Source organism: Ostrea edulis, chromosome 5, assembly GCF_947568905.1.
Source record: "Ostrea edulis chromosome 5, xbOstEdul1.1, whole genome shotgun sequence".
Lineage (NCBI taxonomy): Eukaryota > Metazoa > Mollusca > Bivalvia > Ostreida > Ostreidae > Ostrea > Ostrea edulis.
Genome location: NC_079168.1, coordinates 1,839,318 through 1,862,849, shown reverse-complemented (window position 1 = coordinate 1,862,849; position 23,532 = coordinate 1,839,318). Strand labels below are relative to the sequence as shown.

Genomic DNA, 23,532 nt, shown 5'->3' with positions numbered 1-23,532 from the left:
GAGACTTAGGGTTAAGACAAGCAGTCAGTTCTTTTCAACGACAATGATTTGATTTCCAAATCTCTCCGACTTTCTCGATTTTTAAAGTGCGGTAGTTTTTTTGCTTGATTTAACGCAATGTAAGATTCAATTAAAGCTAGCATTCATAGAATATTGCCGGTCGATGAATAATCCTATGCGCAATTTCATGCAAATTGCTTAAATAAATCTTTTATTGGGATTTAGCCACTATCCAAGGTCATCAAATAGCAGGAAAACCTCAGTCTAGTGTAACCCCTTTTAGACGATTTTCTTCTTGATGGGGGGATCTGGGTCGCTTTAATGCTTTATATGATATAAAAGGACTATCAATATCAAAGTATAATTTAGAAAATATTATTCAATTTACTACAACGTCACACGAATGGAGTACACGACGATAAAAATCATGTATCGTAATGAATGCATATGTTTAGATTTTATATTCAGCGAAACTTCATAAAATGGATTCGTATTTCAATTCGTTGGTCTCTTATTGAATTAGAATTAATTAACGGTGCCAAAACAAAACAAACAAAATAATTTTCATCACCTCTACCCCGAAACCGCCATCTTTCAATAAATGAGCAAATATTTACATGGTTGTTAATTAAAATAGAACACTTGATCAAAATTGAAAATTATAGAAAATGCATCCTTGCCAAATTAGATTGCTTTGTTAATCATGCTTTGAAAAGTAAAGAAATCTATTTGCATTCAAACTTGAAGTACATGGGTTTTTTAATACAACACTAAAGACTACATGTATTTCAAAATTTGTCCAAAAATAGATCAACACTAAGTGGACTTTTGCGAGATGGGCTGACTTTTACAGTCAACGGCTGACTTTGACACGAGCATACTATACGGAAACCTATTCGTGACATATCTGTATACATGAATAAGTGATGTACAGAAATGGTCAAGTTGTCCAAACATTATAGAGTTGTTCCGGTTCATTTCCATACTCGTACTGTTTCTAAAACAGTAAAGACTATGTGACCTAATATCCCCATGAATATTTTTGGTAACCTGATCTAATGCAATTGGTCAGCATCTGTCGTGGTGCGCCGTGCGTGAGCACTTGACCATTCTTAACGTCTTCCTGACACTGTAACTGTCATTCAGTTTTTTTCAAATCTGGTATAAAGCATCTTTGGGACAAGGGGGTATAAAGTATAAATTTCAGGACATCTGCAAGGATGGAGCAAAAAACATTACATTTGTAAGAAAATCTGGTCATGTAGAGCTGGAAGGCCTCTACCGAAATTGTAAATTTCATGATATCCGGGTAGACGTTCTGACTTCAGGACGGGGCCAAACTGTGTACTAGTATTTAGTGTTTATGTGTAAACCATTTAAAAATAGCATAGATCTTCTTCAATGCTATGCCGTGGGCCTCTTGTTAGTTAAATATTTTAGATGAAACAATTCCAGTTCCATCCTCGCCAAGTTCTGTTTTTATATGTCAGTATTGAAAAGATTAATTGGAGAAAGGGAACCAGACTTATGGTTTTCATAACGCACTAGGATTACTTTTCAATATTTACGTACTTCATATTGGATACAATGAATAAATATAAAAATCAACGGGGTTCGAATTGACTGCTACCTAACATGGCTACCTCTACAAACATAATCAATTGAAAATATGCGTTTTCGGTTCACATGCGGCTTTAATAAATGTTTGGACAGAAATACGGTATACTGGGAAAATATGTTAGGAATATTTTGATATTATGATGCAAGAATACAACGACCTACGCCGTAAATTGGAAGTTTTTATAATAGGTGGATTTGTAGCTCTCTGGTATGTCCAAATATTCCCTCAGAGAGCTACATATCTGCATTAGTGCAGATGTAATTCCGAAGTAGGGAGAGGGCTGAAATAGGTTATGCCTGCTGCTGAATCCCATTCACTTATTAGTGAATAGAAATAAAAATTCCGAATTGTAGGTACGTTTATCATGTTCTGTGTTGTATCTGTGTGTGTTTAATTGAATAAAGTTGCGTAACAACGTCATATATTTTCATGATAAATTAAAATCCAAAACTCTTGCATGATAAACTTACATTTGATTTATCATGATGCAATGACTTTTTATAATGTTTTAACAAGGTGTCAGTGCGAGTTAAAAACTTACACCCAGGTATGCATACAAAAATGAAATGAATCAATAGCCATGTGTGAAATATGTTTTGATAATTGTCAGATAAATGAAAGAAGTTCAAGTGGTTTGAAACGTAACAGGCCTACCATAATAATATTGTAACGTGCAGCGATCTGAACACGTTCGTCGTTGCTTAGAGAGAGATTCTACCATATCACTAGAAAAACTACCTCACTAGCGAGGCCGTAGAAAATCCCTACATACTGTCTGCTACACTTCCCCTGCTCAGGGAGGCTTCGTCCCGAAGCTTAGCATGGGTCTTCTCTGATTTTTGGCACCTCTTTAGCAAAAGCATCTGTCGTTCCCGACAACAACCACCGTCGCCCCAGGACGAAACCACGTGCGTATAAGGACACACAGTCCCAGAGCTCCAAACATACTCTACCTGAAGCAAGTCACTGGACAGCCAAACATCTGAGTCACTACACTGTCACCATTTTGTAACGTGCAGCGGTTTGAACACGCTCGTCTTTGCTTAATTTGCGTGATCAAGAGAAATCACTATAAAGCTAGCTCAAGAGCGAGGCAGAAGTTCCCTATATTTTGTTCAACAAATCGACATTGCATATATTTAACGATTCCGTGCTCCCGTACAATACTCAGGTTTAAATGTCCAAGTCAGTCGTTGACCGTGAAAGTCAGTCGTTCTCGCAAAAGTCCAACTAGTAGGTAATTTATTTTTTTTTTTTTATAAAAAGTGAATATTTTGTAACACAAAACTCCTGTGGTAAATTTATGGTATCTGTATGAAGCATGATATATATTGGATATTGTTTTCAGTAAAAAAAAATTGATCGTGGACTGTAGCCGGTAAAATCACTGAATTCAGTAAAACCACCGCAGTCAGTAAACCACCATAGTTAGTAAACCACCGTAGTCAGTAAAATCACCGTAGTCAGTAAAACCACCGTAGTCAGTAAAACCACCATAGTCAGTAAACCATCGTAGTCAGTAAAACCATCGTAGTCAGTAAAATCACCAGAGTCTATAAACCGCCGTAGAAAAAACCTACCATAGTCAGTAAAACCGCTGTAGTCAGTAAAAACACTTTGACCTTGCCTTACAAGTCTCAAGACCATAATCCATTTCGTATACCAGATTTCATTTCATTAATGTTTTAACTTACTCATTAGAGACGCTTATATCTAACCTTTTTTCTCGGTTTAATTAACGATAATTTTAGGGGAATCTACGTTGCATGAAGTCAATTGACGTTCCCTACCAAATGTGAGCAATTTCAGTAAAACTACATACATGTATATCATTACCGAGAACAACGCCTTCGTTTCTATGAAGTAAACCGGTCGCGATAGCTCAATGTTTAGAGCGTTCGCTTCGTGACGGTAAAGTCATGAATTCGAGCCCCATTCATGCCATGGTTGTTCCAGCCTCCCACAAATGCTCCAGGCATTTAGAAATGAGAGTCACCGGTCTCCCACAAATGCTCCAGGCATTTAGAAATGAGAGTCACCGGTCTCCCACAAATGCTCCAGGCATTTAGAAATGAGAGTCACCGGTCTCCCACAAATGCTCCAGGCATTTAGAAATGAGAGTCACCGGCCTCCCACAAATACTCCAGGCATTTAGAAATGAGAGTCACCGGTCTCCCACAAATACTCCAGGCATTTAGAAATGAGAGTCACTGGCTTTCGGACATAACCTTACAGGTTTCCCATATTGTGACAGGTGTTGGTCTAAATTTGTGATATTTCATCTGCAGTTGTTGACGTCTGAATATGAGTGAAAAATTCTCAAAGGGACGTAAAATAAACAAACAAACAAAATAATATAAAAACGTAAAATCTTAAAAAGTTTACAATGGAATACATTTACAAACTGTAGCTTACTTGTGGCGATAAGTTTACTATTTGGTTTAGTTGAGTTCCCTTCTCTAATACTTTGTGCAATGTGAAGCGGTACTCCAGCCAAGTACTGACTCTGGTGAAGTGGTACCCCAGCCAAGTACTGACTCTGGTGAAGTGGTACTCCAGCCAAGTACTGACTCTGGTGATGTGGTACCCCAGACAAGTACTGATACTGGTAAAGCGGTACCCCAGGCAAGTACTGACACAGGTTACACTCTCCGTCCCATTGATGAGTACTACTTTGGTGTGGACGTCTGTACTAATGAGTACTATGCAATCCATTATTACATAAAACAAAGTCCACAATGTGCACGACCTTGGAAAAGCCATGACATGTGTCCCGAATTTCAAATTTCAATATGACATGGCATAGACAGAATACTGAAAACAGTGGATTTTTGTTTACGTGTTTTATATGGGGATTCATTTTTTAAAAATGTATTATGATGCTAGATATCTTGGGGTTCGAAACTAATTAAAGATGTTGATATCTTCAAAATGTTCCAAGTGCGTAAATTACGTGCGCATCAATATGCCAGAAATAGGAACAACACCTGATAAATCTGATATGGGTTGAAAGTAGAGAATATGTACAATAATATTTTGAAATTGAAAACTTTTAAATTTACCTTAATTGGTTAAAAATGCATGTTTTAGTAGAAAGTAATCTAGGAAAAACTAAAACCCCTGCTAGACTTGAACCCACGATTTACAGATCGATCAGCAGGTTAACCGGATGAGCCATTTAGGTAACCAAATGTAAAAAGAATATACATATAACGCTGGTATCTATTCATTTATCTTTCGAAAGGAAGTCAGCCGTAACGATTTGGTGTTCCTACTGCCTCCACTTAAGATTCAACGGTTGTCTTATTTTTTCCCAAAAATCATGCGGTAAAATTAACAATCTTCATAATGGTAATAACCGCTTTTTTAACACAAGTATCTCTTCTTATGTCAGATGTGACATCCTTGCACTTAAAATTCATTAAATCTTAAAAGCATTGTAGATTTTGTCTTTAAACTCTCCAAACTCTATATCATCCTGAAATACATGTATACAAGAAGAAAATGTAGAGACCGGTGTCATAATTACGTATTTTCGGGTTTAAATTGCTACATGTAACCATGCAGATTTTATGGCAAACCTAATCAGGACAGAGCTGCAATCCATGGCAACCAGAATAGGATGCAGCGGCGGTCCATGACAGCCACATTAGGATACAGCGGCGGTCCATGACATCCACATTAGGATACAGCGGCGGTCCATGACATCCACATTAGGATACAGCGGCGGTCCATGACATCCACATTAGGATACAGTGGCGGTCCATGACAGCCACATTAGGATACAGCGGCGGTCCATGACATCCACATTAGGATACAGCGGCGGTCCATGACATCCACATTAGGATACAGCGGCGGTCCATGACATCCACATTAGGATACAGTGGCGGTCCATGACATCCACATTAGGATACAGCGGCGGTCCATGACATCCACATTAGGATACAGCGGCGGTCCATGACATCCACATTAGGATACAGCGGCGGTCCATGACATCCACATTAGGATACAGTGGCGGTCCATGACAGCCACATTAGGATACAGCGGCGGTCCATGACATCCACATTAGGATACAGCGGCGGTCCATGACATCCACATTAGGATACAGCGGCGGTCCATGACATCCACATTAGGATACAGCGGCGGTCCATGACATCCACATTAGGATACAGCGGCGGTCCATGACAGCCACATTAGGATACAGCGGCGGTCCATGACATCCACATTAGGATACAGCGGCGGTCCATGACATCCACATTAGGATACAGTGGCGGTCCATGACAGCCACATTAGGATACAGCGGCGGTCCATGACATCCACATTAGGATACAGCGGCGGTCCATGACATCCACATTAGGATACAGCGGCGGTCCATGACATCCACATTAGGATACAGCGGCGGTCCATGACAGCCACATTAGGATACAGCGGCGGTCCATGACATCCACATTAGGATACAGCGGTGGTCGATGGCAGCCACATTAGGATATGGGAGCTGTCCATGGCAACCGCACGGAAATACAGTGGCGGCCCTTTGTAACCATATAGACAAGAGTTTGGGACCGCTTCAAGTCATTGTCCTGGAGTGAGTTTAGGGGGTGGGGATGTTCAGACCTCCTGGAGTGAGTTTAGGGGGTGGGGATGTTCAGACCTCCTGGAGTGAGTTTAGGGGGTGGGGATGTTCAGACCTCCTGGAGTGAGTTTAGGGGGTGGGGATGTTCAGACCTCCTGGAGTGAGTTTAGGGGGTGGGGATGTTCAGACCTCCTGGAGTGAGTTTAGGGGGTGGGGATGTTCAGACCTCCTGGAGTGAGTTTAGGGGGTGGGGATGTTCAGACCTCCTGGAGTGAGTTTAGGGGGTGGGGATGTTCAGACCTCCTGGAGTGAGTTTAGGGGGTGGGGATGTTCAGACCTCCTGGAGTGAGTTTAGGGGGTGGGGATGTTCAGACCTCCTGGAGTGAGTTTAGGGGGTGGGGATGTTCAGACCTCCTGGAGTGAGTTTAGGGGGTGGGGATGTTCAGACCTCCTGGAGTGAGTTTAGGGGGTGGGGATGTTCAGACCTCCTGGAGTGAGTTTAGGGGGTGGGGATGTTCAGACCTCCTGGAGTGAGTTTAGGGGGTGGGGATGTTCAGACCTCCTGGAGTGAGTTTAGGGGGTGGGGATGTTCAGACCTCCTGGAGTGAGTTTAGGGGGTGGGGATGTTCAGACCTCCTGGAGTGAGTTTAGGGGGTGGGGATGTTCAGACCTCCTGGAGTGAGTTTAGGGGGTGGGGATGTTCAGACCTCCTGGAGTGAGTTTAGGGGGTGGGGATGTTCAGACCTCCTGGAGTGAGTTTAGGGGGTGGGGATGTTCAGACCTCCTGGAGTGAGTTTAGGGGGTGGGGATGTTCAGACCTCCTGGAGTGAGTTTAGGGGGTGGGGATGTTCAGACCTCCTGGAGTGAGTTTAGGGGGTGGGGATGTTCAGACCTCTTCGGAGGGGTGTGTGTAGGGATCATACCCTTTACGTTAATTCCCCCAAATCCATTCCTCCTACAGATTAACAAATAGATAACCTATACGCATTTACAGATAGTGTTTTGGAATATTGAATGTCTGCATCCTTGTAGGAAATAAATCTTGATGATACGATTTACGACTTTATTGAATGAAACCAAGGAAATGTGGTAAAAATTTCTGTTCCGTAAAATATCATGTAATCATGTGATAAAACACCACGCCATCTAATTCTTTTTGGCGTCTTATCGGTCCGTATTTCAAACGACTTTAATTTCACTTATTGCACACCACTGACTAGTCTAATCTGGTTTTTTGTGTTTTAGGTTGATTAGCACATCGGAAAACAGACACACGCAAACGTATGATAGACAAAACATGATTATGAGTTTTAAATTCTGTTTTGGCTTTCCCTCCCTCGAAGTTCTAGTTCAGAGGTGAAAACAGTTACGTTTACATAGCCAATCTGTGGGTAGTCCATTCTTTTTAGATTTTAAGTATTATATTATATTTAAACTACTATCTTCATTCATTATCGCTCATTTCAAAGTTCCCAATTCCAAGATATTTCAATACGTATTAGATATTGATGTGTCATCCCACTGCCGGTTACCCACGGGTGCTTGTTATCGATTCTCTCCATCATGGAGCGTGTGTGGACTCAAAACCGTGGTTTGCGACGATGCATACTTCCTTAAAACAATGAGACAAACAATTCTTGTAATGTTTAACGTTAATGTGCACATTATACCTATGAAATTGAACAAACAGGGGCTGCTTATTTTCACTTTCACTTTCACTTAAAATCATCACAGCAGTGAAATTAACAGTATGCATCTATTTCTCTGTCAGAACGGACGTTTATTTCACATACCGGGGTATGTATTTCATAAAACAAAGAATTAGCGCATGCTGTTTGAGAAAAGAAATCTTACTGTCATTACACAATGTGTCCTGGGATTTTGTGGGTACTTTCATTTTAATTTAATTTTTGTTGACAAATACTCAGAAAATTTGAAAATAATTGTCAGAAGACGTCAACAAGGTTTTCATTTTCAAATGTGAAATAAAAAAAAAATATAGCAACGCGTTGTATCTTCCGAAGAGTATGCTAGTTCAAGTTTGTTTTATTCGCTCAAACCACATCAAATGAGGCACTTCAAATAATTTTTCATGAAATGAAACAAATAACATCAGAGGAATAAAGTGCTGAATAAATAAACAATATGATGGAGAAAAGGGTAAAATGCATATAATTAAAGAATTAATATATTGTGTTAAGGAGCCCAAACCATCTCACTGATTTTATTTTTAAATGAGCATAGGCCCACACAGTTTTTTAATTGTTATAACGTTACTGGGTGACATAACTTCATGGAATTTTGTTACATTTGGTCTTATGCAGTATTTACTACGTACGTATGTAAAATATAAATGTGCTGGACAATGGGAATGATCATAAAAAGCCAGAATTATCTCCCGTAACAACAGAGAAATTACGTCTGCAGCAGATTAATTGATTTTATAGTTGTTGGTCATTTTCTCTGAAAATAGACGTGCCAAATACAGAAGTAGAGTAATAAGTTTCTGAAGTGGAACTCTTCTGTATTTGAGGTGCAAAACACCAAGCCTCTATCTTCTGACGATGTTATTTTGAGAGAATTTCGTGATTATTAGCCCAGAATCAAGAATTCGGAAGCTATCTAGACCATATATAAACTCCGATTAAGTGTCGTAATAACATCTCAGCTAATGTTTAGGGATATTGAATCTTGTATGTTGTGTTTTTAATATCCGGAATTTGAAAAGTCAAGATGTAATTTTAGACGATTCGGAGGCTGCCTCTTCCTCATAAAGAGGTTAATTTAAGATCAATTGGGATACGCCAACATTCTTGGACATTGTTATGGTTTATTCCACAAAATGTAATGATTTTAGATAACGATGGGAGGTACAGACAAACAGACAGACGCATTATAACTCCCCACTACAATCAGTAATTTTATGGTTATGCTTTGGTAACTTTTTTTGGTCGGAAGGTTTTGTAAATACATATGTACCGACACGTCCTCTGATTTGTCCACCATACTGAGTAATCGTGTTGCTCTGTGGTTCCCGGATATTGTCGTGTCGCGAGTTTTTGTTTGTATATTGCTTTACGTCACATACGAGAATTGTTCACTCATGCAGAAACGTCATCAGCTGTAGGGGAAGTCATTCAAGTTGTGATCAATGCACGGCGCTCAAGACCATATAGCAATGGGGGATTCTTCTCCGTGTCAACGCCTGTCGCGACACGTGACCTCGATTTTGAAGGTCACATCCGAAAGACCCGTGATTTTCACTTCTGCGTCTTGGCAGTTAGCAGAGGAACAGGGATGTCACTTCCGGTATCACGTTTAGGAAGATAACTTCAAGTTTGAAAGTGAAATGTTATATTTGAATATTGAAAAACAACTGATCTCTGTAAATATTGTAATGCATTTATAACATAAATATGTTTACTCTTAAAAGGGTCATATGATTTTATTCAATCAATGCTAAAGGAAATACGTAACTACCGGATGTAATGTTATTCCTGGACAAACAGGGTTTGAGACAAAACGTGGTCGAAAAGCTATGAATACTTATAGGTTATAGACTTTGTATGGGAAATTATGACGACCGAGTATTTTGGCGCGTAGACGGACCGAACTTGCTAAGTCCGTCCTCGACAAAAAACGAGGTCGTCATATTTTCCCATACAAAGTCTATAACCTTTTTATTATATAATTTCAACTAACAAATAGTTTTATTTTTAACAATTTCTTTATTGGTTTAACTAAGTAAAAGTTGAAAAACACGAAAAACTTTAAAATTAACGGCGTAGAAATTTGATTGTGGTGTAATGATTGCGGGTCGGAATGCTTCCGGGCATATATCGTGTGATATATGCCCGCTAACTTTTAAAGAAAAAAAGAAGAGATGAAATTGAAAATTTATAATAATCTGAGTTATACGCATCGATGAGTATTATTTTTATGGTGGATCAATGGCATGAGTATTGAAATTACTGGATCAAAAAGAACTTTGGGGTTGGTGACGATAAAAACAAAATTCTAGAGGTATTTTGAATCAAAGATTTGAGTAAAAACTAATTTCATTCCTTGCAGGTTTTTTAATCAGGGGGTGGTATGGTATAGGCCCCTACTAATGAACATTATTACAAACATTACCGGTTCCTGTGCTGATTCTTACTTATTTCATATGTGACATGTCTGTGTCGGGTACACACTTGATTACCTACATCTCTAGCGGGTAAGTCCTTAGTTCCTTACCAGTCGATGCCAATTGCTCAGCATAATCGACTACACAACATTACAATGAAACCATATCTAAAATATAAGGACGAAAGTTTTTTCTCGTGTTCTGTGATTTTAGAAAGTGCAAACTTATAACTAGGACTTGTGGAGTAACACGCCATCTACAAGAGTAGAAATCTCATCCAAACAGACCACGCAGAACGAATACGGAAAAGTTTGAGAAAATTGACGAACAAAATCTGTTTTGTTCCACGTTCCCGGACTCTTTTGTCAGTCAAATACTGCTACATGTATTTCATTTGATATTTTGATTTGATCAGTCGATTCGTTGAATTGGCCAAAATATTTTCCAATAATCCTCTCCAATTGCACCATTCTCTTAGACCATAAATGCGCACAGAACCAACAAAAGGTTATCCGAGGATGCAGATTAAACATAAATAATTTCTGATGCAGACAAATTGCAGGATTCTCCTGGTCTTATCAGAGAGACTTATTCATACATCATGAAGATACAGCTAGAAGTCGCGATTGATATCGAGTTAAACAGATGTATCTGATCGCTTTCTCCGGGATAGCTATTCTGTCGAAATCGAATAACTGTGTAAAGCGTTAGGATATTGAATTTGTTTTAATCATTTATGAATTTTTCAAAAAGAACACAAAATGATTAAATGAACCGATTCTTATTTAAAATACATTTTCTGAGACATTTCTAAAATGTGATGCATCTTTCGTTGATATAAGCATGCCACATTTCAAGTCGATGATTTTTGGCAAATTATTTTATGTTAAGTGTGGGTGCCACTACTTAAATGTCATGTTTGCACTTACAGTGTCAAAAGTTTAAGACATACGATGTATTTATTTAAAAATCGGTGTCTTTACAAAATTTGCAAGGAATTTCAAGAATGTAAACTTCCGATCACTATCCACTTTTTTGACAAATGCAGCACCTGTTGCGCAAAAGTATAGCATTCTTCACGCAATGTTTACCAGCGTTAAACACAGGAAGTGGCTGGATGGGAAGGGAATATTGAAAACTGGGGATAAGATAGTTGAAATCGGAAAGATGTCATTGTCGTGCGGCATACGTGAAAATTGACCGCAATGGTATGTTTATTCCGAGTCCAACTGAGTGTCGTAACCTTGCCGCTGACAGCGTGTCACACGAAGATGTGTGTACTTAGTATGCATCCCCCCCCCCCCAGAAACAAGCCACACAGCGTTACATAACATTATAAAATTTTAAATACAATAAAAATGAGGGATTTAAACACTGAAAATTAAATATATAGACTATAACAAACAATCTTATTCACTTCTTTAAAAAAAAGTGTAATTGTGTTCAAACGTGAAAATGAGAAATATCCACAACAGATATAACAATGTCGCACAACTTCACACCACAAGAAAACACTGATTCAGATTCCTCTCCAAACATCAATGAGACTTGTATTCTGTAAGAAGTGTGGAGTTATCAGATATGATAAATGTGCAGTATATCTTAATTTTCCAAAACCTTTCGCTTCCTTTGAATCTGGACAGATTTACACTTGGTAAATGGCTGTTAACATCTACCCTTTGGGATTTCTCCATTCACAACGCATCGTTTGTTTAGAGTTTGATTATTATTTTGCGACATCTGTGGAAAATGAAACGTGTTTCCAGACGGGCCCGTCATCACTGTCGCCATCCCGGGTAATCAATTGTCTAAAACGCCAAATTTAAGTGTAATAAAACCTCGCTCACATAAATCTACTGGCCAATGATAAAACACTGTCGATAATAGCATAATTTGCCATTAATATAACGTTCGATAACGTCAAGTAGTCCAGATATGGGACGACTTGATGATTACACAGCATTTTCTGGCTTCCGGTACATGCTCACGTGACTAGAATTGATGAATTGTTTCTTCTTGGTAAGAAGTTAAATTCTAGCCATTTTCAAGTTGTATTAAACCCGCTATCACAGCTAATATGAAAATATTTAGAATGTTTGTTCGAATACTACTTCCGACGTTCTCTTTTAAAGGCAGCAACTTCTTGCTCTCTACAAGATAAAAGAATACAAAAGATTTAGAAATAAAGGTTAAATCCTTTTTTTTCAACACGTGCATAGCATTCATATAATGAATATTTCGAATTGGAACTAGATATTTCACGTTCAGATATAATAATTTAGTTAACAAATTGTAGTGCATCAGGACTTATATATAAATATGTATAATTAAACATTCCCTTGACAAAACAAACAACAGTTGAATGTCACATAATCTAAAATTATCCATCATCTGAAGTGTTCGACGACCGTTAGATAAGCATTTGATACTATAGAATAATATACTGATATTCCGCGTGGATCGTCTATTGGTAGATGTAGAGAATAACTAGGTGACGCCGTGTCACCATATTTTGGAGGGGAACCTCACGAGGGAATCGTGTGGATCGAGCTGACAGATTAGAGAGCTTCCCTCGGTAGGGGGCTGCAGGTGGATGGTTTGGGGGGTCAAGGTCTGTTTGTCTACTTGTCTCAATTGACCAACATTTCTCAGGAAGCGTTTAGATTTTGCCCTTTGAGTGATAAAACGCATAATATTCGTTTTTTTAAAACAAACATCCTGACAAATGATGTTTATACTACATTGGACTTAATGAGCTTAAACCTTAGATCGGACAACTAAAAAGTTAATAGCACGTGAAATGTACACACACCGGATTATTAGAATACGTAATAGTTTCCGGATGGGTCCTGGGTATAGATACGATTCATTATACAGTCGTATTCTGGATAACAACATTAATGGGCAATGTGAACTACAGGACCATCGACAGACTGCATGCATGCTAATGTTTACCGAAGACAAGAATTAACAAATGTGTGCTTACCATCATCCCTCCTCCTCTGGTTTTTCTTTGCTAAAAACAAATAACACAAACTTTGAGTAACTATGAATCACAACAAAAACAAAATAACAAATTTACATTTCAAAGTTTGGTTGATTGATTAATCTAACGTCCCTCTCGAGAATGTTTCACTCATATGGAGACGTCACCATTGCCCGTGAAATTCAATGTTTGGTATAAAAAAAACCTCGGTATTATTGTATCAATAAGACCCTAATTAATGTATAGTGTCTCCAATTTCTTAAAAAGCTACTCTTGTTTTCGGTGGTGGATCCAGCGCCGGTGCGATGAGTGAGCGCCCCCTTTCACAAATACAATCTTTTTAAAAAGAAATATGTCAAAAACACTACAATGTATACGTCTAAATGGGGGGTGGGGGGTGGGGGGGGGATTTGTCCTGGATCCGCTAGGACTTCAAGACACACCCATCATCCATCGACTGCGACATCGTGGAGAAAGTTTCGGATCCGTCACTGGCTTCGGTGGACCATGACATGGTCTCATTGTCCTCCTCCCACAAATTCAGGTAATTTGGAATCTTGTGAACGTAATAATAAGGATCGAACTGTTTGTTTTGGGTAAGTAATCCACTCTGGTTTCCAACATGAGAAACACCGTGTTTGATTCCCCAGGTTCCCCATGGGAAAAAAGAGTTTCTACCAAGTTTCTGTCCAATGGAAACCACTACGATTCCAAGCTTTATCAAGTGGTCATAAAAAAATCCACGGAACCCAAAGAGTTCCCTCAGGAAAACCTACATATAAACTCGGAAAACCTAATGAAAATTAGTTTTCTTTTGGTTTCCACCCAAATTCCCTAGCTATGGTAACCCGAGTTTTCTTCCAGAGCCCCACTTCAGTACATTGGTAGCTAAGTGTTATGGTCATTGTTTGAAGAGCTCTGAGATTTCTGTAAACATGGCTTGAGAGTCCACTGTTTAGTGTATTCTTTGGTGTTCGAATATTAAGGTATAATTAGTAGCTTTAAGATTCTGATTATAAATAATTCGGGTTGGTGTTTGAATATTAAAATGATGCTATACAGACACACGATCGACATGAATACTGTTTGGTGTATAAATATTGAAGAATCGCTGTGAGAACTTTGTATGATTAGGATTTTCTGTTTAAATATCACTTACTGTTGAGGATCATGACCTCCACGCTGATGGTCGGCATGGCGGTCTTCGGATCAGTATAGGTGGTGCTGCGGCAGATATACCGCCCTTGGTCCTCCATCGTGGTTCTCCTGATCACTAGATCACTCAGTAGTGAAAACGGATGATCCTCATTGATCCGCTTTGTAATAACGACTCTCCCTTGCCAATGCGAGTCCCGATTGGTCACAAGATTTCCTTCAAAGAACCAATCGATAGCATCTGGAGTACCACGTGATCCGGTGGAATTACATGTCAAGGTCAAGGGATCGAATAAATTGACGATTTTGTTGTCCTTCACGTCAATGATTTCTATGGCTGAAAGATAAGGATGTGTCAGAAATGCGTAAAACGCTGTAAAAATAAAATGGTGTTCACAATAGCTTTTTTTTTTATTCATGATGCCATGAATTGCATTGGTATTGTATTCTCGATAAATTATATAATTAAAAGCTCGATTGTTCATGGTAATAGAAACTTTTAAAGAGATTCCAAACTAATCTGTATTATAGACGAATCTATAAATTTAACTGTGTACCTGGAAGCTGATATTAGTTAAATTGTGTAAAATGTTCAAATTACAAAATGGCATTAACATGGGGAAGGATTTTAATAATGGATGTCTCCAGCGGCGCCTCGTATACACTGTACACTGGTGTTTTGTTTTTTAGGACAGAGTGTTTGCATAGAATTCGTCGCACATTACAGTTAAAGTAGTAACTTATCTATCAAAGTTATTCATAATAAATGAATTATTGTCGGATGCGGCAGAATGATAGATAAATATCATGGGCTAAAATATGCGTTGTATGACTATCGCCTACTCGTCTAAAATTGACAGGAGAAACTCAGACAGAATCGAATCATTTTAACAATAAAATTATTTTCCAATCCACCTGGGATGTTCATTATCATGAAGAGAGCTGTAGCGGTAAAATTACAGGTGAACCCAGGTGTTCGGTAAAATTTAGCCAATCGTCACCTTGGATTCATGTTTGACTATTTGAGGCAGATATTTAAAAAAAAACCAAAAAACACCATGCATTATTCCATTTTCGCCCTCAAACTGTTAGAGTCCTTCAAGAATTCCTGCCACATCAAAGTGCATACCTCATACACGGCGTATTGTAAAATATAACTCAATACGCAATAAATTCTAAATTAACTAGATCTAATGAAATTTAATCGTGTGATTGATCAAAGGAGTTTTTGAGATACTTTAATCCTTTAAAACCTTTTCTCTGGGGTATTCCCTGCTTTAAGCTACACTTTTAATGTGTTTGTCAAACCAAGAAATTTCTTGTATACTTACATGGTTCCAAAACAAGTGGAGAATCTGTAATAAATAAAACAGACAAGATTAAACATGGTGAAAATGTGCTGCAAATTTGTCTGATTGCATCCCGACCGAGCGCGAGATCGAAGTAGGGGAGCGCTCAGCGTGTTGGATCAGATAAATACATCAAACACAACATTATGTAACCTCAAATAACTCTCTCTCTCTCTCTCCAACAAACGTGTATATATATATATATATATATATATATATATATATATCAATGAGTGCAATACATAGTAAATTATTGTTCGCCATTGCATTTATTATACACAAAATAATATCTGGCAAATATTTCTTAATGGAATTTTATATATTTTTCTATTTCTACATTCAATATATTTTTAAAAAATGAAAATTATGCCATACCTAGGACGTGAAGATGGACATCAAAGGTGAGCGGTACGACTGATGTCACCTGACATTCGTAGATACCGGAATCGGACGGTTGCACATGCTCAATGACGAGATTCCAGGACTGGGCTGACTTGGAATGTTTTTCATGTTTTATTCTTATATTCTTCATATCTTGAACAAAGAGTTCAGTGTCTATGGAGATGGGAAAAGGGTTTGGTTTTTTTACCCAGGCCACCTGGAAAACGTAAACAAAATTTAACAACGTTAGATAAATTCAAATTATAATTCAAAGTTGAGCCGGTGTCTAGGTCGTTGCACATAGTTACTATAGTTTGGCGCTTCTGGACAAAATGAAATCTTTCACCCAGATAGATAACATTTTACAGCTGTGAAATTTTTTAAAAGGGTAATAAGAATTTCATGCACTATAATGCGAGAAATGTTGATCTCTAAACTGATTTATATTTCGCATAATTAAATTTATAGAGAATTTTTGCTACGAAACACTATTAATATATTCCGTGTCACTCAGATCGATCGCGAACAACTTTGAATTCGGTCGCTCGGAAAAATCAAAAGCACAGTGACACTATATATAATTTAATAATGTATCGCCTGAAAATGTTACCTCGCCATAAACGGAGATATATATGTTAGATATCCTATTTTCTACAATCTACAGCTGTATGCTGCGCACGCTGATAGATTCAGCCCCGGAGGATACGGTGCTCCATGAAAGAAACTAAAGGCGATCAAATGGTTAGGCATTAACTCTTAGGATACAAGAAACAGAGAGTGTGGTAATATCATTGCAAATGTTACGATTTCATTAGAATACATAAAAAAGCTAACTTCATCTCAACCGTGACCCCAGGGTATTGTGTTTCCGCTTTCCCCGTCACGGACAGTTAAAAACCCTCCTGCTTCAACTCGGAGATCTTCGGTGCCTAATGCGGCCGCCCGATTATTTTCGGAAGTTCATTAGGCAACTGCTATGCTCATTAAAAGGCACATGCTTTTTGTTGAAACATAAGTTAGATAAGGTAATTTGTTGCAATATTTTGGAGGGGAAACGTAAATTGGGCAGTAGGGATGATCTTATATACTTAAAGCGATTTCCATCATGTTCTAGTCGAATACCAGAACAGCAGATGTACAGATCTTCGTTGTCACTGTGTCATGAACTTCGATTTCTGTACACGAGGGGTTGCAGAAACTGCTTTTTACATCCTCCACTGATACCTACTGACCTTGACCTGCATACAGACTTTAATTTGACGTCTGAGTATCGCCTTACCTATTCTGGTCGTGAGTGATGTGTTGTAACAACGAGTTTATTGCACAGTTACTGAAATATTAAGAACCTTTAACATCACAGTATCGCAATTCAGAAAAATTTACGCGCTTTGTGAAATGACAGATCTTCCTTTAAAGAATTCAGTCGAGACATATTTGTTTACAGTAGACGTAGTAAATTTTTACACCCACGAGAGATTTGTGTTTGACCGAGAGGAAAGCTAACTTTGACATTAAGTACATTGTAATCCGAACATCCATTAAAACAGGATCGTGGTATCATAAAAGAAGCTAAATTTTATCTGTGGGGAATACTGAAAAGTCACTGCAAAGGAGATCATCACGATCACCATATCCAGCTTCATTTTGCACTCATTTCTAACTATTTAAATTTATAAAATTTTATGAAGGTCTGAGTTAGTTTCAATATCGAGGTCCTCCTGATCCTGTATATGTCACATGTCGAACAAACACTCATCTACGACTACTATAACCGAACAGAGAAATCTATAGAGTTTACAGTGTACTCTAAAATCCCCAAGTTTTACCATCTTAAACGTCGTCCACGTTTTCTTCACAAAGTATTAACATGTGCCATTTATCATACAAAATCTACGTACTACTCGTACGTCAACATTCTAATCGCAGCAGTTGAAGTTTGTCCTTACTTGCATTCATTTTTGACATTAATGATCTAAGAGCATACAAAATTGAAAACAAGTTTGTCCTTGTGTTTGTGCAAGCGCTTTCTATTTCACAGTTTGTGCACGCGCCTTCTATCTCACAGTTTATGCACGCGTTTTCTATCTCACCTGTTTGGGCCCGATGTTTTCTACTTTACACGCCAACTCGGCATTTTGACCTCTGTGCACTGTGATGTTGTAACCTTGACCCGTGTCCAAAAACCTTGGAGTATCTGTATAGTGATAAGTCGGACTGCAAAACACTGGAAAAAAGAAGCAGATATTATCAACCATTAATACACACACCAACATCTGTCTCTCTCTCTCTCTCTCTCTCTCTCTCTCTCTCTCTCTCTCTCGTTTGTAAAAAGAATCCAGTATGTGATACAGTGAATATATCCAATAATAAAAGTCAAGTGACATAAAACCCGAATAACATATATATATATATATATATATATATATATATATATATATATTATAATCAGTATTTATATCTTTTTATTTTAGTCTCTATATTTCATTTTACACAAAGAAAGGTGCTTTGCACTTTGGAACTTAATTTCAAACAAAGTATGTGTCAAAGAGATTAACGATATATGTTTTGCTTGGAATAAAAGAAATTAAACCTTAAATTCTTGTACGAATAGCATAATCATTTCAGAAAGGGTCATGTCCTTTCGTAAGGTATTCGGGATTACGAAAGCCGGACGCTTTGGTTTTATGTCTTGGTTTACTTTTAGCTGGAGATGCATGGATTTGTTCGTGCGGGCGTAGAATCAACATGTTGAAAAATGTCACAAATCTCAATTAAAAGGCAATAAAATGGGCTACATTCGTGAAGAAAAACAACGAAGTCCGGAGCATTAACCACGTAATGATATGCAGGCGAGATATATTAAAATATAATTTGACAGAAATTTTCAATCACAAGTCGCATCGGAAATCAGTAAGTCAGTTTAACAAGGGCCTTAACATTCAAATTTCCTCTCATTTACAAACATTTATAGACATTATCTGACCTTAATTAATGCATTTCTGTATTTAGAGAGGTGGAAATCACACAAGGTCCATATTACAATGATTTACATTGTATTGATTTTGAATGAAATTAAACCCTGCTAAGAATGGTTTTTGCACTCGACTTTTCTCAGGCATTGTCTATCGACAAAGAATGGAAAGTTTAATGCTGTATTAATTGAATCGCACATATCAATTATGACACAACCTTGTCGTCAAAATAAATATTTCATCAGTTTCTTTTTTGTGAAAATTCTCTGTAAATTGTACGCCTCTTTTTGTTGGTACAATCACACTGAACAATTTTCGGGTTCGAAAATAAACAATGATCCGCTGGAGGACTGTGTGCGTCTCACACATCCCGACTGATGAAGATCGCAAACAACCCCATATAGACGGTTTTCATATGGTAAGAGGTTCGTGGCAAAAAAGGGATGAAAACGCTATTTATTTTCTCTATTAAATGTACATCAGTAATACACAGGGATTAGAGGACCTCTAGACTTTCACGCAGTAAAACAGATCTTCAGACGCATGTTTACTTTTGGATTTTCGCTTTATCAACCTTTTACTAAATGTGATTTCAATTTTAACTCTAGTTTGAACAGAATGTTGAAATTTTGACAAATCTTGTTATTATAATCGTCAAGCATATCCCCGGAATTACGGAAATGATTCCCGAGTCCAATATTACCGATGAAAAGAGGTTTCCAATATACTGGAATTACCGATGAAAAGAGGTTTCCAATATACTGGAATTACCGGTGAAAAGAGGTTTGTTACACGGGATAAATACAGGTATAGGCTCTGAGATTAATACGGCGTTACCTGTCGCGGTAAATACTCGCACGGCTTACTGAACTGATACAGGTACTTATACTCAGTAAATATAAAAAATAAATTGTCTCCATGAAATACTGCAAAAACCACGCTCTGGGGTCATACGATGAAGACCAAATTAAATCTTATATCATACCTCACTTTTCAGAGGGGGAAATGAAATATAACTAAAATGACATCAAATTTGAGCTGCTCTCAATTCTATGGTCCCGTAGACCTAATTTGATGTCTCCTATCAGTCCCCATGTTTTGAGTAAGACACAGAGGAACTTAGGGAGTGATAGTCGCGGCATATCTCGCAGCTTCCGTGAATCTCCATCATAATGAAATCTGAAATTGTCGACACAGGACAAGATGACGTATGCTGATGTGTTGATTCAGCAGTTGCCGAGGATCATGACTCGTTTATCGACTTTCCCTGTTTAAGGATTAACCGGGGTAATGGAACCGAATGGTCTCAACGCTGACCTCGCAAACATGAAAGTGGAGTGCCAACACCAAAGCAGTACTGAATCAGTTAACACTTTAAGTAGCGTTTTATTATTAAGCTTTTTTTTAATTAATGTACTCATTAGTGTCATTACGAAGAGTGTCAATTATTTATGGGAAATATATTTCGTGTTCAAAAGTTCGTGGCTGTGAAGACCAGCGCCCGCAGAATCTAAACAGTGCAAATTCCAGGCAAAATTCCTACAGTTGGGAAAGGGGCGTGTCGGCAATGTCGACTGTCAAAGAACCCACTGTAACGAGGAAAATAAAATACATATGTCTTGGGATTTATAAGCAGAAGGTCTCATCCAGCTATCCGCTTTTATCATTAGATAAAGATTCCGCATGTGGTTGTACCAGGAGAATTAAAGACACAATGCGAAAGTTCATATACTTCTAATCAAAACCACGGAGAATATGATTAAACAGACTTTGGCAAGCTCTTAAACAAAGGAATTCCTTCTTTGAGACCTTTGTCATACACATAACTCTAGTTATATACAAGACACAGATGGAGTATGAATATAAAAAATATATCGAATGATGTATATTTCCTCACATCATCAAGAAATATCGTCTCCATCTTATTTTTCTTCTGCGGCAACGTAATTAAATCTATCATCACTAACACCAATCTTTCTTCAGTGTAAACTCAAGCCTACCCAAACCGCTCTGGGAGGTCAAGCGAACCGCTCATATAGAACCCTCCAAATCCGAAAAATGATCAAGATCTATGGAAAGTCGTGGTTTCTCCAATAACTTTTTATTAGAAATGATATCGAATAATCTAAATGCCACATTCCGAATGGGCCTATATCCTGACAAAATTGACATATTTCGGTAATTTGAAAAACAAGTTTTTTCTCCTCTGTTCTCTCTTTGATGAATGAACAACGCATACAGATAGCCGAATATAACAACCTGCAATCAGACACTTTGTGAATTCAATTCTGTGGAACCCGTGCTGGGATAAATTTATTATGCATACTAACTTTTTGGTAGTTCAAATTTCTCCTTTTGAAATAAATTTTTATCTTTTTGTGGGATTCGCGTGTGAATTCTCTGTAGGACAAAGAACAGCATATCACACATTATAAAGTGATAGTTTAATCAAATTAAGTACCAACTTACCTCCTAAATTTAGCACAAAGATCAATGAATAAATATATTTCCATGCTTCCAATGTACATATCATTTTAATAAATCTTGTCGGGAGAATTCACAGAGGTAAAGTTTCCAGGAATAGAAACAGAAATACCCCGTCCTTGGCGGAGGGGAAAACAGACATGTTCACAATACAGCTACGGATCTCGTTCTCTGCCGGGTGCCCACCCGCCTGAAATTAAAGAAGAAAAAACCAACTGAGATAACATCAAAACCAGTAAATATAAACGTCCTCAAGAACTAGAATAAACAAAGAGTTCTGTGAGAAGACATGCTTAATCTACTTAAGGGCCTAGTGTTTACCCAGAAAGCGAGTATTTGGACTGTGCTGTATCATAAATCATATCCCCAGAAGTTAAAAAGGTCTCCCAGGGGCGTATTGAACTAATGTTACATATTTCAGAGAGATCGAACTCATCGATAGGACATAAACCGGATCATATGCAACAGTTTTTTTTCATTCAAAGAGTATTTCGTTCTTTGAGGGGGCAAGGTGTCCTCTGTTTCATGAGCCTCTTGGAGAAGACAAGTGTCTCTCGTCTAAAGAGCAAAAGTAAATTAAAGCCTAATGATAGCCTTAATGATTTCGGAATCATTGAATACCTACAGACACTATGACCCCATATTAATCCCTGCACGTGGTTTCAGAATAAAGGGATACGATTTTAAGATCTATGAGAAAGAACGAGAAAAGAATAAAAATCCATGGTCCTTACCGCGTTAGATCCAGGCCGTCTATGAGGCTCCGGGAAAATCCGTTTTTTGAATCCCACAATGTTCGTAAATAAGTTATCCCGTTCTATGCACGAATAGAATGGTGCTATGTACAGTAAGTGCTATTTGCGTGTTGATTCATAAGATACAATTTAAACAGTGCGGGAACGTTTTAATGATTGCTCTATGACTCGCGCAGGGGGCGTTCTTATGAAATGTCAATCTGCAAAAATATATTCACATAACATCGATTGTTGGACAATGTTAAAATATCGCCAGTGGACCGCTGAATATGACAGCAATAGATCTACACCTTTCTACACAGATGTTTAAATTCAATTTAACTAACATGAGAAATATTTAATCGTGTCCCAATCTTTTTGTACGCCAGCTGCCAAAGTGTTTGTACGCATGCATACAATGGGCTGACTAGTTATTAATAGGATTAAGACATTTTATGTAAACTGTAGGACGGTGATCGTACAGGTTTGATGTTTTATCACAACAACTATATCAATTACAATCACAGAACTCCGGGTACTGGTTGCTCGCCGGAATGGTGCTACATATGATTTACCTTTCGAAATTACCTGGGAAAAGAAGGCGTTGTTTCCCAGTGCACATGTAGAACATGGGACATTTTTTTTTTATATTTTTCCAATCAAGGGGCAGCATGAAAATACATACAAATGTATATCAGCAAAGAAAAAGAAGTTATTGCATGATACATAGTTAAATACTATGTCAATATTGTTAATATATAGCATATAGTGTTAAAAATATTAAGAAACTACTTCAATCGATGCATGCGTAGTAATTCGGAGAGAGAGAGAGAGAGAGAGAGAGAGAGAGAGAGAGAGAGAGAGAGAGAGAGAGAGAGAGAGAAGGGGGTGAGAGAAGAAAAACCATGCAGGATGTTAGTTAGATTAATGAAAGTCCATTTAGAGACGATTTTGTGTAAAGTTTGATTTTTAGATATTGGACGATAAGTTCTTCACGCACAGGATAGAACGAGCCTTTCCCATGAACACAGAAAAAAACCCAGTGCTTTTATCATACACACATATTTAATAAAAATACAATTTCCCTAAATATTTTACAGAGATTTTGCAACAAACGGGCACGGGGTATAGATTTATGACCCCTGCGTAAA

The 23,532-nt window shown here is 38.0% G+C and overlaps 1 protein-coding gene across 1 annotated transcript; it reads right to left on the bottom strand.

Moving 5' to 3' along the window:
- Positions 1-11,643: 11,643 nt before the first annotated feature.
- On the bottom strand, positions 11,644-22,562 carry LOC125650387 (zwei Ig domain protein zig-8-like). Its single transcript, XM_048878654.2, has 8 exons — positions 22,382-22,562; positions 21,633-21,837; positions 18,282-18,415; positions 16,186-16,408; positions 15,793-15,816; positions 14,466-14,798; positions 13,307-13,336; positions 11,644-12,470 (listed from the first exon to the last, which is right to left on the bottom strand). The coding sequence occupies exons 2-8, from the start codon at positions 21,694-21,696 to the stop codon at positions 12,355-12,357; spliced, it is 924 nt and encodes a 307-aa protein (XP_048734611.1). The 5' UTR covers positions 21,697-21,837; positions 22,382-22,562; the 3' UTR covers positions 11,644-12,354.
- Between the last annotated feature and the right edge of the window lie 970 nt (positions 22,563-23,532).

Excerpts from the sequence above, each read along its gene's own strand:
- LOC125650387 (XM_048878654.2), bottom strand. The coding sequence starts at position 21,696 with ATGATATGTACATTGGAAGCATGGAAATATATTTATTCATTGATCTTT. Across the intron at positions 18,416-21,632 it reads CTTTGTGCTAAATTTAGGAG|TGTTTTGCAGTCCGACTTAT; the intron begins GTAAGTTGGTAC and ends TCTTTTTTCCAG. Across the intron at positions 14,799-15,792 it reads TCCACTTGTTTTGGAACCAT|CCATAGAAATCATTGACGTG; the intron begins GTAAGTATACAA and ends CTTATCTTTCAG.